This window comes from Ochlerotatus camptorhynchus, unplaced genomic scaffold (assembly GCF_037179485.1).
Source record: "Ochlerotatus camptorhynchus isolate MF236.1 unplaced genomic scaffold, CSIRO-AGI_Acam_v1.1 ptg000084l, whole genome shotgun sequence".
In the NCBI taxonomy this organism is placed as follows: Eukaryota; Metazoa; Arthropoda; class Insecta; order Diptera; family Culicidae; genus Ochlerotatus; species Ochlerotatus camptorhynchus.
Window position 1 is genome coordinate 2,510,506 of NW_027040574.1, and position 18,941 is coordinate 2,529,446.

An 18,941-nucleotide genomic window follows, 5' to 3' on the forward strand; every position below is an offset into this window, starting at 1 on the left:
CTTCATCTAAAGTTCCGGTAACTAATGGAAAATCCACGCTTCTCTCAACAAGATTCGAAACAGCTTGCTTCGAATATTTCCTCCAGCACTTCAATTTTACAAAATTATCGTTATCGTTAACACTGTCTAAAACATTAATTACTAAAGTTTCATGATCGGTTATTTTCAAATCAGCTTGAGTAACTGAACTGACAGAATCAAAATTAGAATAAACATGGTCAATCAAAGTTCTACTGTGCCGGGAAATACGCGTACATTCACTTACTAATTGTTTTAAATTAAAGAAATCAGCTAATTGCTTCAGATGGTTCGAATTGCTAGTATCATGCCAATTAATGTTAAAATCACCCGCAAGTATATTTAATTTACTAGAATCTAAAAATGTCTCGAACCAGTTCTCTAAAATTTCAATAAAACGCTGAACTGGGAGAATGATACAAAACACCATAATTACCCATCTTCATGCCACGTTCAACTGTAATGCCTAAGAACCAATTGCCATCAATAACTTCGTTTTGGCGAAGATTGAATTGAACTGATTCTTTGACATAAATAGCAACACCGCCAGTGTGCCTTGAATGTGACAAACAAGCAGCAGCTTTATATCCCGGAATGCTATACTGATCAAAAGATTCAATTTCTACAATATGTGTTTCTGCTAACAAAACCAAAAGTGGACGATTATCTTCTACAATCTGACGTAATGTTACGTAGTTTGTAGATAACCCCGCAATATTCAAATACAAAATCTCTAATTTACTCACATTACTACTGGAACTTGGTTGCTATTTATTGAAATGTAAGCTGCTTTTTTTCTGATCATATAGTTTTTTATACACAAAACAATTAGAACTAAATGCTGCGTGGTTGACGTCCAGATTTAATTTACGCTCTTTATTAGTTTTTAAACAATTAACGCATTTCAATACAGTTGACGTACACTTAGAGGTGCTATGTTGTTTGCTGCATCTAGAGCATCGTTCGCAATTTTTGCAATCCGTGCTTTTGTGCCCAAATTCTCCACATCTGAAGCATCGCAAAACATTAATCGCGGGAACTATCGAGCACCGATCAAACCCTACATTTACTTTTTTCGCACATAACAAACATTTATACGTCTCGATATCGACTTCAATCACAACACTAAACTTGTTGTAAGTGAAGCGTGGATTTTCAAACATGTTAACTACTTTTACATCATTAATTGCGATGTCTTCATTTTGACTTTTTAAGAAGTCAATGAAGACATCGGAGGAATACTGATCGCTCATGCCCACCACTTTTAACATTGGCACCGATGTGGGAACAACAGCGTTGTAGTTTCCACCCAAATTGCTTTCAATGCCCTTTTTCACCTCATTTACATTGTATCCTGTTGCACACTCAACAATAATGGAGCCATCTTTCCCGTTTCTAAAGTTACTAATTTTGTGTGTTTTTGGATCCAGGTTTGTTTTCAAAAACTTGCGAGTTTCCTCGCAATCTTGTTTGGACTCTTTAGGTTTAATCACAATGACCGGGCGAGCCTTACGGTTGTTCAGTTTTTTACTTTCAAACTTACTTTTATCATTTTCAACTTTATTTTTACTGATATTCTTACTTTTACCATCCCCTTGTCCGTTTTTCAAAGCATCCGCGAAACTACATTTAACTTTATCATTAGTAGAATTCTCTTCGTCATGACTATTACTATTACCATCGGGGATTTGACCCGCTTCAGAGGGAATCGGCTCAGATCCACTGCTTTTATTCATTGCAACTAAATTTTTGTCCGCAATAATTCTCGAAAATGAACTAGTCATATTTTCCAATTTTTCATTTAATAATATTTCAAGTCCGCCAACGGCTTCCTTCAGGGTACCATTTACATTTAAACGGATAGCTTCCATACCGGTCTTCAACGCGTTATCAATTTGAGCAGCAATCTGATCTCGCATGTTTGTGATCGAGGCCGAAATAGAAGATATTCTCTTCACTTCTTCCTCAATATTTCTAACATGCGAGATCGAATCACTCGGCTCGTCACAACTAGACAGACAATCGTCACACTTGTATAGGAGATTAACATTCTCCATGACAACCTTTGCCGTACTCCTTGTAAGTGTAGTGCATCTCATGTGGAACACACGAGAACACTTACCACTACAGGTTAACGGCAGATCGCTTGCCATTACCCCCGACTCGCATTTTGGACATTCCATTTCTACCTAAACACAGTCAACAGACGCTGCATGCAACAATACACAGGGTACAGAAGAAACAATTAAATATCGATTTCACCGCCGCAGCTACTATAGGAAAGCAATTGCTTCCTTTCAGTGCGCCGGGGGGATCGAAGAATAAGCAAAATTTTACGAGAACGGCTACTTTTGTAACCTGTTCTCCTACTTATCCTGTTATGAAATACAATTGGGCACGCGTTGCAATTAATCAATCGCGGCACACAACACAATTTCACACGTAATTAAAAATAAATTTTTTCACTGCACAACAAATTGAACTACACTGTTTGCCATCACACAAAGCAATGAAATTGATGAACATTATGCATCCCCTTGGATCTCCCTATGAATTGTATATGTAACAGTAGACTAGAAGATGCTGAACAAAATAACGTTGAGATTAGCTGCTAATACCTGCTAATCTGCAAGATACAACCCCTTACAGATTGCGTTGAAAAATTATAAAAAGGGACTTAAATTCTTAAAACAAAGAGGTAGAGATTCGATTTTTGCAGCAAAACTGAGCAGTTTTAGAGCACTTACAACCAGAGCTTAAAATTATTGACTGCCTAGGCTGAGTGTGAAAGCACTGCACTATTCAATCCCGAGACGGCTAATACATAGGTGCCACAGTCGGAAGAAGTGTTAGTTTGTTTACTTAAATGAACCATGCCCATTTTGTTATGGCATTTTTGCTATAAGAAATACGCCTCGTGTTTATTAGCGAATTTCACATCAAAGATTGATTAATTGAGTAGGAAATCAGTTTGGCACGGCATTTGTGACCAGCATACACCTTCCGGTAGTATGAAACAGGTCAAAAACTGTTCAAATCCGCAGATAAAAATTTTTGTTTTGAATTTATGTATAGCAAAGTAGTGAACTTTTCGTGAACATTAACGGCAAAGAACTCACCAACACTGGGAGACTGTGAGTTCCTACCCACCTGTCATAAAACCGTCTTGATTCAATCCATTGCTCTGTGCAGACCGTTTGTACCAAACGGTAAAGGACGAGGCAATGAAAGACCCAACAAAAACATTCAGTCACTCACGAGCAGGCGACGCACACCGCTAGCCTTCGCTCAAACAGCATGTAATTGAGTCATTTTTCCATAGAAAATAGACGCTCAGTCATTCAAAACAAATATTGGGTACCATCACGGCAGAATAAACGTGTTGACTGAGCTACTGACTGAGTGCTCGGCTGTCAGTGACTCGTTTACCTCTGAATCATTCAGACTCTCACGAGGCAGTGAATGATGAGGCAGATGGCAGTTCATATTCATATCAAAATGACTCAATGAACCTGACTGTTTTGCGCACTGCTTACAACTTTGTAGAACATTGAAAAAATTGTAAAGTTCAAACTAAAAAGTTATGGTGAACAAACGGTTTTTAAGGCGGTACTACCGTTTGCACTCCATTTTCACCCTATAATTTCGACCACTTGATAGATGGAAAATTGACGTCTTCGACAAAATTACTTAAAATGACTTCAACTACATTGTTTCCATAGATGATCATCAATTTCAACAAGACATAAACAAGTCATTTTTTTTATCTTAGTGTATACCCCCCCTAAGGCAAAAAAAAAGTATTTAAAAATTGAAGAAACATTCTAGAATACATCAAAATGCTACACTCAATAGTTTCGTCGCAAATGGCCATGTCCCTCTTTTTTTGACTTCATCCCACTGTGCGACGGCTCAAAATGTATGATTTTTCATCCGGAAGTAAATAAACATCATGCCACTACACAGGTGGATATGGTCACATCCGGATACCCAGAATAGTTTTAAGTAACAGTAACAGGCCCCAAAAAGGACACTTCCAAACGGCTCAAAATTCATGATTTGTCATCCAGAAGTAAATAGACATCATGCCATGGACCGAAAGATGGATCTGGTCTCTTCTGGATACCCGAATCCGGTTCCGGCACGTCCCAAAAAAAACAAACACTGCCAAATCCTCACGTACTCGTACCGTCCGACAACTCAAAATGTATTATTTTTCATCAAGAAGTAAATAGACATAATGCCATGGACCAACAGGTGGATCTGGTCTCTTCTGGATACCCGAATCCGGTTCCGGCAGGGCTCCAGAAAGCATAATTCGAAAACTTCATAGTACAACATTTATGATGTTTCATCCAGAAGTAAATCGACATCATGCCATGGACCGAAAGGTGGATCTGGACACATCTGGATACCCCGAACCGGTTCCGGCACGGCCAAAAAAGGACACTTTCTAAATCTCATGTACTGGTACCATCCAACGGCTCAATATTTATGATTTGTCATCCAGAAGTAAATAGACCAACAGGTGGATATAACCATAACTGTATACGCTGGACGGTATCAGTAGATGAGGATTAGGAAGTTTCCTTTTCGGTCCCTCCTGGATCCGGTTCTGGGTATCCGGATCCAGATCCTTCTGCTGGTACATGGCATGATGTCTATTTGCTTCTGGATGAAAATCGTAAATGTTGAGGTCCTTTTGTGACCTATCGGAACCGGTGCCAGGTAACATAAATGGCCAAATAAGAAATGGCCAGGGTGCTATTCTAGGAACCTTCATCTTTCAGTTGAGGCCAGTGGATCAAGAATCGGTTCAAAAATGGGTTTTTTGGGAGCTAGTTGCAGTTTGGGTCTTTTTAGACTCTAATGCACAATGTGTCACTTTTTCCTCAGGTTAAAAGAAGCTCATGAAAAATGCAAACTTTTGGAATGTTTAACATTCGGGACACTCAAAAATTGACTGAAATCGAAGACAACATATCAAGAAGACTGGCAACTCTAACATTTTCTCATACAACCGCTATGTGGTCCGCACAATGGTGTCATCTACAGCGAAAACGTAAATGCTTCGAATGAATTTGATAGCAAAGATTAAAGGCTGGAGCGTGCAAAAATAGGTCATCTTCAAATGCATTAAAAAAAACCTGAAATGCTGCATTTGAAAGTTGAGTGTGTATACATGATGAGTTTTCACCGTTTGCACCGTTTTCAAAATGACGTCCAAGCAAGAGGAGCAGCGTGTCAAAATTTTGCTCGCGCAGCAAGAGAATCCGACGTTCTCACACGCCAAGTTGGCAAAATTGCTGGATGGGGCCAAATCGACCGTGATAAACGTTTTAAAAGTGTTCGGGGAGCGTCTGTCGACCGCCAGGAAGCGGCGGTAATCGTAATCCAGACGTGGCAGTGACGACGAAGAAGGTGGCGGTGAAATATAAGCGGAATCCTAACCTCTCCATCCGGGACGGCGCTGGCTAGCTCAATGTCTCCCATACTACTGTGCAGCGGGCCAAGAAACGAGCCGGGTTGTCGACGTTTAAGAAGGTGAAGGTGGCAAACCGAGATTACAAACCAAACACGTCGGCAAAGCAGCGGTCCCAAAAGCTGTATACGCAGGGCTGGTAGCAGTTCACTTTTTAGTGACTTGGTCACTATTTTGAAGCCAGTCACTAAAAAGTTACTTTTTACACCAAAAAGTCACTAAAGTCACTATTTGCCTAAAAACAGTAACTAAAGTCACTTTTTCACTACTAAAATGGAGTGAAATTTAAAAATATCAACAAAATGTTTAAATTGAGTACTTGGCACTAAGAAAGTCTACAGTAGTTTTAACAAAATGTACATATCTGTTTATTTTAAAATTTAATTTTTTTACCAGGGTGACCAGTGAACCACAAAGCTTTAGAACATCAGGAAAACTATTGGGAAATGCCTTCAATTTCGATTAAAAATTGGGGAAAATATACCTCCTTTCCCAGAAGATAAATTGTAAACCTTGGAAACTTTCCAAAGGTATTTGTTTGTGATAAATTTTCAAAAGTCTTTCAAGGATGATTAAGAACTTTAAAAAAAAATCCAAAGTAAATTTAAAGAGAATTTTAAATGATTCTAGGGATGACACCAAGATATATCAAAGAAAAATACAGACTACGAAAGTCTCATATAAAACTAAGTGCTCTGAGGACCGGTTTCTTTTTTCTCCGCTTAAATCTTAAGCCAGGTTTACCTATATAGTTAAACTTGGCTTAACACATACGAGCGTCGCTTTTGATTATTGTTTAAATTATTAGAGACACACAATTCAGCTCCAAAACAATTTTAGGAATTTGAGAGTGTATTTAAACGAGAGTTCTGAGAAGAATTCTATGATGATTGGATGAGGATTCTAGGTCAAATTCCAATAAGAATTTAAAATTAGTTCTGAAATTTTGCTTAAGGGAGAATGAAAATCCATGAACTCCAGAGATGGTCTCGGCGGATAGTTCTAAAAGAATTCTGGGGTGATTTCTGAAGATACTTCCAAGAGAATTCTAAAGAGTTCGAAATAAATTCCGAGAAGAATTCCGATAGAATCGAATTTTGAGGGTTCAATCTCAAAGAAATTCTGAGAAGAGTTTCAAAGTTTGTGATGGATTTTTGTTTTGAGAATTCTGAGGAAATACTATGGTGATTCTAAGGAGAATACGAATTGAATTTCCAATTGAACTAAGGGGAGATGTCCAAGCTTATTCTAAGCAGAAATTTATGAAATTTCTGAGGTTAATTGCATGGAAATTCTAAGGAGAATTCCTAGAAGAATCAATAAAAATTCGAAAATAATCTACTTTAACTTATCATGTATTATTACTTCATGCGTGAATTTAACGATTTACATAGTCGGAGATGCTTTACGTCAAATGTCAGACTTAAAGTGGAGATTTTATACGATAGATGAGGAGATTAAATTAAAGAGTTGATAGTTCCGTTTGAGTACAGCAGTGTGATAATTGTATATACAAAGTAGAAAGCGACCAAAGGATAATTTTGAGGAAGGTAGGTACGAGTCGGCTAGTTATTTACGTCAGATGGCGACTTGAGTGTGAACAACCTGAATAGACCAGTTTCCGCACATCGGAGGTACATGAGCAAATCGGCGATCATCCCTTTTGCCAGTGGTGGCAGGGGGAAACACTCCTCACCATCCCTCATTAACGGATGAGCTTCACCGAAAAAAAATTTCATGTAGTTTCCATTGGGAACGCACATGATATTTATTCAATAACAAAATTAATGAGTTTTATCTGAAATTCACATAACATTAACCTATGTGATAAATCACATAAATTTCATTGGACACATAAGGTTCATGTGATTTTGTAGTGCGATTCCCAATTATGAGAAAAATGAAAAATAAAGCTTTGTGAAGTTCTAATGGATATTTTCCATTGGAAATGTGATTTATTTGATATTGCTCTACCCGATTCGTACCTTCCTCAAAATTGTCCTTTGTTCGCTTTCTACTTTCTGTATACAAATTTCACACTGCTGTACTATAACGGAACTATCAACTCTTTACTTTCATCTCCTCATCGATCGTATAAAATGTCCACTTTAATTCTGATATTTGATGTTACGCATTTCCAACATACGAAAATTATCTATTGCAAAGAATTTTGTTTATTGTTCTGCAAAGAATCTCAAGAATGCAATATTATTTTTGTAAAAGCTTAAAAGAAGGGGAATTATTTTAAAAGAAATTCCGTGAAAAGTTCATAGCGAATTATCAAAGTTATCTACCTGGATATATCAAATATTTAAAGATTTCGAACGCAGAATCAAATCAAGATCATAAAAAATGGGAATTACTATCTGCTAGTGATCATGTATAACGTAAGCAAAAGTTCTTCAAATGCTCTTCACAGGAGATTCCATTGTGAGATTCGATTAAATTAGAGGAATTTATGAAATTTGATTTTAAGTTCCATGGCATAAAAAGTTTATTTGAATATCAAACCGTGTTTGAATTTCTAAATTACCATAGGAAAAGGGAAGGTGGATGAAATTTTCAAAACCATCAAACTATCGAAGTTCCCGAAAAAAAAAACCCCGTTTGGCAGGCCATAGGTCGACCGATTTTTGCGCGTTCCAGTCTTTACAACCTCAGAAGAATGGTTTGTGTATTTGCTCATTTCTCTAGCAGGAAAAAAATAATAACGGTTTGGGAATGCATCCTATTAAGTTGACGTCTTGAGTGTAGTTTCTTGCATTAATTAGGACTACAATTCAGTGGATAAAAATAGTTCAAATTTTGGTCGCAAAGATGGTGCAGCGATACAAACTTTTTTTTTGTAAGATAGAGGCTTGCTGACTTAAGCAAAGTTGTAGAACGTAGTATTTTATAAAAAGGCTGCACATCTTCAAACACCTGAGTCATACGGAATTTTAAAAAATATGCCTATAATTCACGTGTTACTTTTGTTACTAGCGTAACATAGGTATTAGAATCGATTTTCACACGTCCTGCCGTCAGCGTCCGATAGCCATCCACACAAGCTATCTCACCTGTATAAAACATTCTCAATCGATAGAACTCGGCGCGATCTGGCTCGACAGTTTAATTACGACATCGTAGAATCAAATTAAATATGAAAAATCGACCCAGCAAGGTGTAATTTGCTGATGTCTGTATGTGCGTCTGTGGACGCGTTTCATCTAGGCAAGGTTTTTTCGAGATGGCTCATGCGATCAATATGGTTGATATCTCGTTCGATAGGCCCCATTGCACAGTGGTACAGAATGCAGATTTAGGTGGAATGATATGTTTTGAGCCTGAAATTGAAACTTTAGACTAAAAGTCTCTTCTACAAAGTTGTTCCTTATAGTTAGGCCCTCATTTTTATGACAATGAATTCTAGGGTGGTTCCTATTATCATTAAAATCAAAAATCTAACTTTTTTGTTTGAATAAATTAAGGTATACATTCTTTGGCAAAGTTATAGCTGAGCTAATTTCAAGCAACTTTGTTGGAAATAACTTTTTTGTATCTCTTAAATTGGCTGATTTAGAGCTATTTTCTTGGATTGAGTTAGGGTGGCTCTTAAAAAACAGTTTTTTTGCTCTATTTTTCTTATTTCGAATTTATCAGCAAAGGTGTCTTGAGATAACTTTTAGATCTTAAGAAGGTGCAAATTTTTGCCGCAAAAAGCTTGTCAATATCTTTCGCCGATCAAGAGTTACTGACGTTTTTATACTAAAAATATGCACTTTTTAAATGCTAATATCTCTGGTTGGGGCAAACAAAAAAAAAGTTTTTTTGCAGCATTTGAAAGGGCGTATGTTATTCTCAATAATATGAAAAAAATGGAGGTATGTTATTTTTTCAACTCGTATAAAATCAATTTGAATTTATTCATATTTTTAACTATATTTGAGTATAACTTTTTTATAAGAGATACAGGCAACAAATCCAGCTATAAGTTTATAAAAAGTTTTAAAAGTATCTAGAAGATAACTTTCATGAGAATTTTCAAATAAAAAAGTTACACGTTATTTCTAAACAACCCAAATTTAAGTAAGATCTACTTATTTCCATTAGAATTAGGACTAAACAATATAGAGTGAACTAGATTGTAACTGACAAGATAACAAATTAACATTCGGATTCAGGTGTTCAATCGCCATCTTGTCAATCCCAACTTTGTTTACTCAATTTTGGGGGATATGAGTAGATCCTAGTTGTTTAGAAATAGCGTGCATCCTGCATTGTTTTGTTCAGGATAGTGTATCTGACGCTTTAAACCTTGGTCTCTATATATTATATAATATATATAAAATATTCACAAGGAGGATAGTGTAACTGACGCTTTAAACCTTGGTCTATATATCCCCCTCATTTTTAAAAATCGCTATTAGAACTGGTACATCGTGAATCTCTCACCGATCAGCTCCTGCCGAGTTCACGGGTAAACTTATGTTAATCTGCTGAAAAAAAATTGACATAACAGCGTGGCCCTTCTTCTTCTTCTTGTTCGCATTTCAAGCTTATTGCTTAGCGCATATTAGCTTATTGCGTGCTCTCAACTTAGTGTTCTAAAATGCACTTCCACAGTTATTAATTGAGAGCTTTCGATGCCAATACCAATGCATGAATTTGTATATTGTGTGGCAAGCACAATGATACTCTATGCCCAGGGAAGTCGAGAAAATTTCCAACCCGAAAGATTCCCTCGACCGGACCGGGAATCGAACCCGCTGCCTCCGGCTTGGTAATACCGTGCCTTTACTGACTAGGCTATGAGGCCCCCTAACAGCGTGGCCCTGTTTACTGTAAATGAATACCGGAATAATGCTCGCGTAACATTTGAACAGGAGCTATCAACTTTTGTAAACAATTTGCTACACTGTTAAATATCGACACATATTTATTGGTAATTTTCCATGTAAAAGATCACATGATTTTCATGTGTCCACACATAAACAGAATCCACACATGATATTTATGAGTCAAATGAATAGTATGTGTGATTACACATGAATTTGATGTGTACACATAAGATCATTTGTTTATCACATTGCAAAAATTCATGTGTGGGACACAAAAATTCGCATTGAATTTTTATTAGTGTAGGCCCTTTTCACAAGAACCGATGTACATCCTACCCGATGGTGTTGTAAGTTTGCGTAGACGTATTCGGTTCACGCGAAAATGGCTTAACAAGTTTTGTGTACAAAAGTTGATAGGCCCGTCTCAAATGTTACGCGAGTAATATTCAGGTGTTCATTTTAAGAAAACAGGGCCCCGCTGTTGTGTCACTTTTTATCGAGTGAGTGAACTCAAATCCATCCGTGCACTCGTCTATTGGGGGTGCCGTAGGCAGTGATGCCACAATTGTTCGAATTTAACTCGCGTAACATTTGAAAATGACCTATCCTCGTTGATCGATTCTTTTCATCGACTTTCTCTTTTATTAACCACGGCAACATAAATTAATTTCTCGCTAAGCTCACAAGACAGTTCGACAGAAGATGATGTTAGCTTTATAGTCGCTATATTCATAGCATGCCGGATAGAATCTCGCGAACCAATTGAGCTGTCAAATAGCTGTTTGACCAATTGAGCTGTCAAAACACGACCAACAACAGAAAAGAGCATATCAGCTATTGCGAATAAAATTTTCGGAACCCGTTTTCTCGTGACTTAAGGTTCGCCTACGCAAACTAACACCATCTTTGGGGAAAATTTCCTCTATCCGATGATGCCGGTAATTTGCGTTCGATTGGCGAGGAAAGAATAATCAACGTTTTGTTTATAAAACTTGATAGTACCATTTCAAATGTTGGTCTACAATATTTTGAATTTGTTCCGCTTTTTGATAGATTGAAATTCTATCCGCCAGACTATAAATATAGCGACTATAGTTAGCTTGCGCCTGAATCAACACACTGAATGGGAAATTCAATTGCAGTCGGGTTATTCGCGAAAGAGAGAATCGGGTTGATTGATTATTTAATTTTATTGTTCCGTCAAATATTATTGCAATATAATAAGATTGTATATAATAAGATTGTGCATAAAGTATGTAGAGCGCAATAAAGCAGATTAAGTATAAAGTCATAAAGCTCCAGTTGTAAGCCAAGAAAAAAGAAAGTGATTTATATACACTTCGCACTACGTAAATCTTATATCAGCTCCTCATAGATAAGCCACAATAATATCTTAAAAATATTGTCATGTTAGAAAATTAACGTGAAAACATAAATCAATTGATTATTGAATTATAATTGCTGTTCAATTGAGCAGTGCAGAAACTGAGACCAGTAAAATAAAAATATCCATTCAGGCCTCGTATATCTATGGATAATATCAAAAACGAGATTATAGTGGGTAACAAAGGTTCTATTCACCTGCCCGGTGGATCAATGTGGGTTTTTAGTATTATATTTTGAACAATCGTTAAAAAGAATACTTTTATCATTTTTCCTTGATCGGTATTGATCAATCCAATCCATTTAATGTAGTATGTGATAAAACTGGAATAAAACTTCTACTCCTAAGGTGATTCACATATCTGATTTTGCTGATTGCATTTAAAACTGGGCCAATTGGTCCTGGCAATGCTTTACACCGGTCACCAGGAGGTTGTTACATAACACACACTTCAACGACCTTCCTGAAACTCTGAGAACTTTCAAATCATTCAGCCACTCTCCGAAATTACAGTAGTTTCTCGATCTTCAGCATTCCTTGAAACTCTTGGGAACTCAAAAAAAAAATCCGGTGCTCAAGGAAGACAAAAACCTGTTGAACTCTTTCAGAACTCCAGAAGCTTCTGAAACTGCAGCAAACTGTAGAACTCTTGGGAACTCCGGTACTCTGAGAATTTTCTTCTTATAGGTTTTCTTCTTTTTCGTCTTCTTATTACTATTATTCTTCTTCGTCAAATTTCAAGCATATTAGATTATTGCGTGCTCTCAGCTTAGTGTTCTAGATGCACTTGATGCATTAATTGAGAGCTTTCGATGCCTGTACCATTTGTGCATTAGTATATGTAATTGTGTGGAACTGGAAAGTATAGTCATACTTCCCGCACGGCCAATCAGAACGACTCAGCGACTGAATTCAATTAATTCAGAAATTTACTCATATATGGAAAAACCTGGAGGAATTTCGTATTGAAAATTTCGTATGGAAAGAAAATGCTCTGAATTCAGTCGCTGATTCGTTCTGATTGACCGTGCAGAGAAGTCGAAACATTTTCCAGCCCGAAAAATTCCTAGACTGGACCGGGAATCGAACCAAGTCACCTCCACCAGCATGGTCTAGCTTTGTAGCTGTGCCTTTAGACTGAGCTAAGGGGGCCCCTTGTTCATTTCCAGGAACACTAACAACGGCAAGAACTCTCCGAACTCGATGATAGCTCCAAATGTATAAACTATCACGTTGTCAATCTGTTTATACAGTTGCTAGAACTCGCTAATTTTCTGATTTAAATTAGCAATACTATTTTCACTCCAACGTTTTCCACCAAATGACTTTTGTGTTCTTTCACCTGTGCATCCTTTCCCAGATTTTAATTGGACAGAGAGAAGCAGCCACAGCAAAAGTTATAATTGAATTTTCTCCCATTTGAGGGGTCTCATCGCCGTCAGCGCTGGCTGGCACGCTGGTTTGCGTCATCACTGCGAAGGGGTTTTGTTCTTTCTTCCACCAAACGCTGCAGCTGGAACGATGTAATTATAGGACTGGATGGTGGTCTAACTGTCTATCTTGCAATCGAAAGAAGCCGGTATATTCAAAATTTATTACATCATATCGGTTTGAGAATGGCTTTTGACGGGTTTGATGAAGGATTAGTGTGGCGCAAAATTGACAGCAGATGCCCTGCTAGTAGCGGGCTTGATAATCGGAATCTAAACAGCAACTGCCTTTATAATAAAGTTTAAACACTGTTTAGATTTATCTACTTACGTCAATCTGTTCACTTTCCCAGCTTTCATCGAGCGGATTCCGACCTACGGCAATCTGTTTCGGCTCTCACCCCTCTCCGGGCAAATCTGCGTTGATGTTGATATGTTATCTAGCGAGCGAAAAAGCAGGTTAATTAATTGAATCTCGAGCTTGATGTAGGCTCATATTCAGATTCACATACCGAGTAGAAAGGGGGATGATGGGATCTATATCACATCATCCATCGCGTCTAGTTATTCATAGGGTGACTGGTTCTATTTTGGTCCAATGAGTTTTTTTTTATGAATCATGTGAAGTGCTCTAAACTCTAGTTAGCAAAACGATTTCGGACATTGCAGTTAATGCTCTAACTAAATAATAGCCCCAATACAAGTTCGATAACCCTACTCGTTCAACGAAGTGCGCGAGCGAGCACGGACGATTAGGTCCCATCATCGTTTCACCCGCAGTCAGTGGTTCGGAAACAGCAAACATAAAAGAAGGTAGACTGACTGTCGTGTTCTACTGCGGGCATGTATGATTGATGAATAGGTTCCTGTTGCTGCTGCTGCCCTGCGGGTCCATCCGACCATCGAAGTTTGAGCTTTATTCGCGCGACTGCTGACTGTGCTCTTCATCCATCCATCCATCCATCCGTCAATGGGATTTCAAGGGCGCTTACTATCCATAGGGGGAGAATCTCTCTGGTTTTCCGTTCGACTAATCTAATCGTGGTCCCTCTGTTCCATTTATTTTTTTGCTTTTCTATCAAACCAGCTAAGGCCAACTACAGCGAGTCGGACAAAGAGCACAGACTGGAACTGGACGTGGGCGATTCGGTGGTCATTCTACAGGAAGCTGCCAACTGGTACTACGGATATAACAGAAGGTAGGTCGTTTTTGCTTTCGATTTCATCTAGTTACTAGGTCATTTTTTGTATTCGGTGCATTACGGTACTTAAGCTGTGTGAATTAAAGTTTATTTTTTAATTGAGGCCGGAGTAACTTCAGTTTAATTTCTATAAATCACATATGTATGCGTTTTTGTAATTATATCACTGATCTATTTTTGCATAAAATCGTATTATTTGGATACCAATCGAAAGCGAAACGTCAGGGCTTTCATTTGGCAAGTAACAGCAAGTTTAACGGGAACTTGATCATAATTGCTTTGTGATATAAGGAGCTCGGTGGCCTAGTGGCGACCGATTTTGCAGTTTGCTAGTGCTAGTTTTACATTACAGATGATCTAGCAGTAACGGAGTTGCATCAACGGGCGGTCAATCATGCTCATGTTCATCGTTGGTAGCCAAGAAGAGCTGTTCAAGTACAATAATTTTACTGAAAACAACTCACAGCTTTGACTAATAGTTTAGGCGTAAATAGTTTTCCCTACTTCAGATCTCGAAATTTATTTCCTTTTCAAATAATCTTTCGCGTAAAATGACTTATTACTATCATGCTGAAGACAGCATATCGAAAAGACTGACAACTTTGCCAGGATCAAACACAGTACGATTCTTCAGTCTTCTTGATATGTTATCTTCCTTCTAAGATCGCATACGAAGTATCAAACCTCCTTTTCCCCTCTCTCTCTTTCTCTCTCTCTCTCTCTCCCTCCCGATTACAGTCGCCCGCAGGTGCACGGAATCTTTCCCAAGTGCTACGTCCATGTCGTCGACAGCCGGATAGCCAAGGGCGGCGAACTGGTCGTAGCTCGAAGTGAAATAGTCGAAGAGATCACAATCGTACTGAAGGAGTGGCAGCACCTCTACCGGAGGTTCTACCTGTACACGCATCCGGATTTCAAGGCCATACGGCTGAAAATGCTGGAGCTAATTCGATTGCGGTCGCAGCTCCTCTCCGGCAATCTACCCGTGGACGAAATGAAAGACATCAAACTGAAGGCCACCTCGGAGATCGACACCGGAAACAAGATTCTCCGGCTGGACATGGTGGTTCGGGACGAGTGTGGAAATATTCTGAACATCGAGCGGACGTCTACGACGCAGCTGTACGAGCACCACCTGAATGCGGTCGATCGGATCAAGCGGGCCAGTGTAAGTATGCTTCCCATTCATGCCATTACTGTGTTTTCTATTTGTGTGTGTGTGTGTGTGTTGATCTTGCAGACTTCAACCAGTAAAAATCGCATCGTGGAAACGATGAACCGTCACTCGCACAATCTCCTACTGTCGGTTCACAATTTCGTGTGTCGACTGTGCGAGGATACGGAGATCCTGTTCACGTTGTACGATGGAGAAGAGATGCGAGCCATCACAGAGAACTACGTAGTCAAGTGGAGTCGGCAGGGCGTAGCTGCCGATCTGGATCAGTTCAACAACATCAAAGTGCTGTTTACGGATCTCAGTGGGAACGATCTTAGCCGGAATAGGATATTCCTGGTGGCGTACGTGGTTCGAATAGGGGCCATGGAGGGTAAGGATACCGATTCGAGACGAAGTAGTATGGCGAACTCGTCGAATACGGGAAGTGTGAAAAGCAAGAGTCAATTGACGAATCAGATGAGTACTCCGGCAAGTCCGGGGGGCCCGGGTGGAACCGGTTCAACGGGTGGGACTTCGGTGAACGAACAGCAAATGAGAAGACCGTTCGGTGTGGCTTCGCTGGATTTGAAGCCCATTATCAAGAGGTCGGAAGATTTCAAAAGTGATACCCAATTGAAGATGCCATTCATTCCTTGTGAGAAGGAATCGCTCGAGAGTACGCTGCGGAAGCTGATCAGCAACAAGGATCTAGGAGATAAGAGTGACGCGGCAATTTGGATCAGCGTGGATATCCTGCATGGGGATATCAAGCAGGTCAAGGAGGAGTATCCACATTTGGTACTGGGAAATGTGGCATTCGCGCGGAAGATGGGATTTCCGGAAGTGATCTTCCCAGGGGACGTTCGAAACGATCTCTACCTAACGCTAGTCGGTGGTGAGTTTTCCAAAGGCTCCAAGAGCAGTGATAAGAACATCGAGGTTACGGCGATGGTGTGCAATGCGGATGGGGTAGCGATTCCGGGGGTGATCTGCTACGGGGGTGGGGGATATGCTCTGAATGAGTACAAATCGGTGATCTACTACCATGAAGATAAGCCCAAGTGGAACGAGACATTCAAGATCGATGTGCCAATCGAGGAGTTCAAGCAGTGCCATTTGAGGTTTACATTCAAGCACCGGAGTTCGAATGAAGCCAAAGACCGGAGTGAGAAGCCTTTTGCGTTGTCATACGTGAAGTTGATGAACGACGATGGGACCACGTTGCAACATAAGAGACATCAGCTGTTGGTGTACAAGATCGATCACAAGAAGTTCGATCAGGATTCGCAGTACAACTATCTGCAGTTGCCCGCCTTGATAGAGGAGTTGGCCAACATCAGCGGGGGAAAACCATCGATGAGTGGGTTCAGTTTGGCTTCGAAGGATAGCTTCACGATCGAGACGAATCTGTGCAGCACGAAGCTAACGCAGAACGTGGACATTTTGGGCTTACTGAATTGGTCTTCCAAGAAGGACAAAATGGAGGAATCGCTGAATGCGCTGATGAATGTCAAGGGCGAAGAGGTGGTCAAGTTCTTGCAGGACATTCTGGATGCATTGTTCAACATTTTGGTGCTGAACGACGACGCATCCAAGTACGACAACCTGGTGTTCAAGTGTTTGCTGCGGTTGATCGAAATCGTGTACGATCTCAAGTATCAGCACTTCCAATCGGTGCTGGATCTCTACATCAACGAGAGCTTCTCGGCGACGTTGGCCTATGAGTGAGTTGGGGTTTTTGGATGAGGTCTTCGATCTTTTAATGACTGCTTATTTTTCCCCCCAGAAAACTGATCAACGTAGTTCAGACCCACATCAAGAATGCAATCAACAACGTCAGCAGCGAGCGATCGAGTTCGATCAGTACCTACGCCGTCAACGAGAACGACGAAACCCTCTTCCGAACCACCAAGTATCTGCAGTATATCATGAAGTTTATCATCCGGTCGCGAATTTTATTCTCCGATCTGAACCAAGGCAAAGATCGCGAACTGTTCGAAACCATGTTGGAAGATTTGCTGGAGTCCTTCATCGAGCTGATCAAGTATCAGAATGATCTGCTGAAATCGCAGGGTGCTTTACTAAAGTATCTGCACATCATCACCTCCGATCTGATGCAGGTCTACGATCCGATCAAGCTCAGCCAACGAATCGTGGATATCATTACGAACGTTCCGACGGGCCGTTTGAATCAATCCAAGATGACCTGCATCAAGGACGTGGTGGACTCCAAACTCTTCAAACTGCCCCAGTGTCGAGCGATTTTACTGCCCGTGTTCTGCCGGCAGATCAAGGACAAGCTCGAGAGTAAGGAAGAGGTAAGTTCTTCGCTTTAGACTGCTATGCTTATTATATTCATAAGAGGATTGCTGCATGAGATTCAATGTGATCGTGATCGTGTCCATGTGTCATACATTCTATTGCACTGCAGAATTCAGCGAAGCACATTATCTTACCTCTGCATCCTGCCTTTTGATTTAAATATGTTTTCATGGTTTTGTTTGTCCTCAACTAAGACCGAATTTACGTTCTTTGTTTGTGTTTGCTGTCTTGTCGCGTGCCATCATCGCTGTGCGCCTGTGTCTTGCGTCTTCCTGTGTTCCAACGATTGCCTACCTTTCTATTCTCTGTGTGTATTTACATGTGAACTCACTGCATACCATTATATCATCATCCGCATAAAGTCAGCATCATCCTAACATTTAAGGGAAAAGGTCGTCATCCTGGCTGCTCACACCTGCATCGCACATCGCTTCCATCGGTAGACACGGAAGCAATTCACACCTTCAAAACGGCGGATCGCGTCCGCTGATTCTAGAAAGCATCTGTTCGGAAGGAAAGTGTAAATATCGTAGTTAGAACAATTAATCCCATTGTCATCGTTCCCGATGTGGTCGTTGTCCTTTCCTTTTAGTCATCGTAAAGTTCGTAGAATCACATTCATCAGTAACTAGGTACCTGTACTAACTATCATTAATCACTTTCCTGTCTAGTGTTAAAAATACTGCTAAAAATTGTCTCGGGATTTTTCTCAAAATTCCCTTGCAACTTTCTTCAGATTTCCCTTGAATCTTACATCTGTTTCAATTTCCTTATTCTCCTCAAAATTCCCTTTGAATTCGCTAGGAATTTTCCACAGATTTTGACTGAAATTCTCCTCAGATTTCCCGATGAATTCTTCTCAAACTTTCCTCAAGATTTTCCTCAGAATTTCTTTGAGATAATCCTCAGAATTCCCTTGAGTCCCTCCTAAGTATTCCCTTAAAATTCTTCTAAGAATTCCCATAGATATCTCCTCAGAATATTCTTGGGATTCTCCAAACATTTGTCTTGAAATGCTCCTCAGAGTTCTATTGAGATTCTCCCCAGAATTCTTTTGGAATTTTTCCAAGAGTAACCTTCAAATACTTTCAAAAATTCCTTAAAATTCTCTTTCGAATTATACTGGA

General features: G+C 39.6%; 1 protein-coding gene across 6 annotated transcripts in view; it reads left to right on the top strand.

Annotated features, from left to right (window-relative positions):
• The window catches only part of mbc (myoblast city), a 130,608-nt gene that overhangs the window by 90,274 nt on the left and 21,393 nt on the right, over positions 1-18,941 (top strand). For all 6 annotated transcript variants that reach the window (XM_065218178.1, XM_065218179.1, XM_065218180.1 and 3 more), the window contains exons 2-5: positions 14,222-14,333; positions 15,075-15,504; positions 15,577-17,216; positions 17,279-17,810. In XM_065218178.1, the coding sequence (XP_065074250.1) occupies positions 14,222-14,333; positions 15,075-15,504; positions 15,577-17,216; positions 17,279-17,810 (2,714 nt within the window). The remainder of the gene's footprint in view (positions 1-14,221; positions 14,334-15,074; positions 15,505-15,576; positions 17,217-17,278; positions 17,811-18,941) is intronic.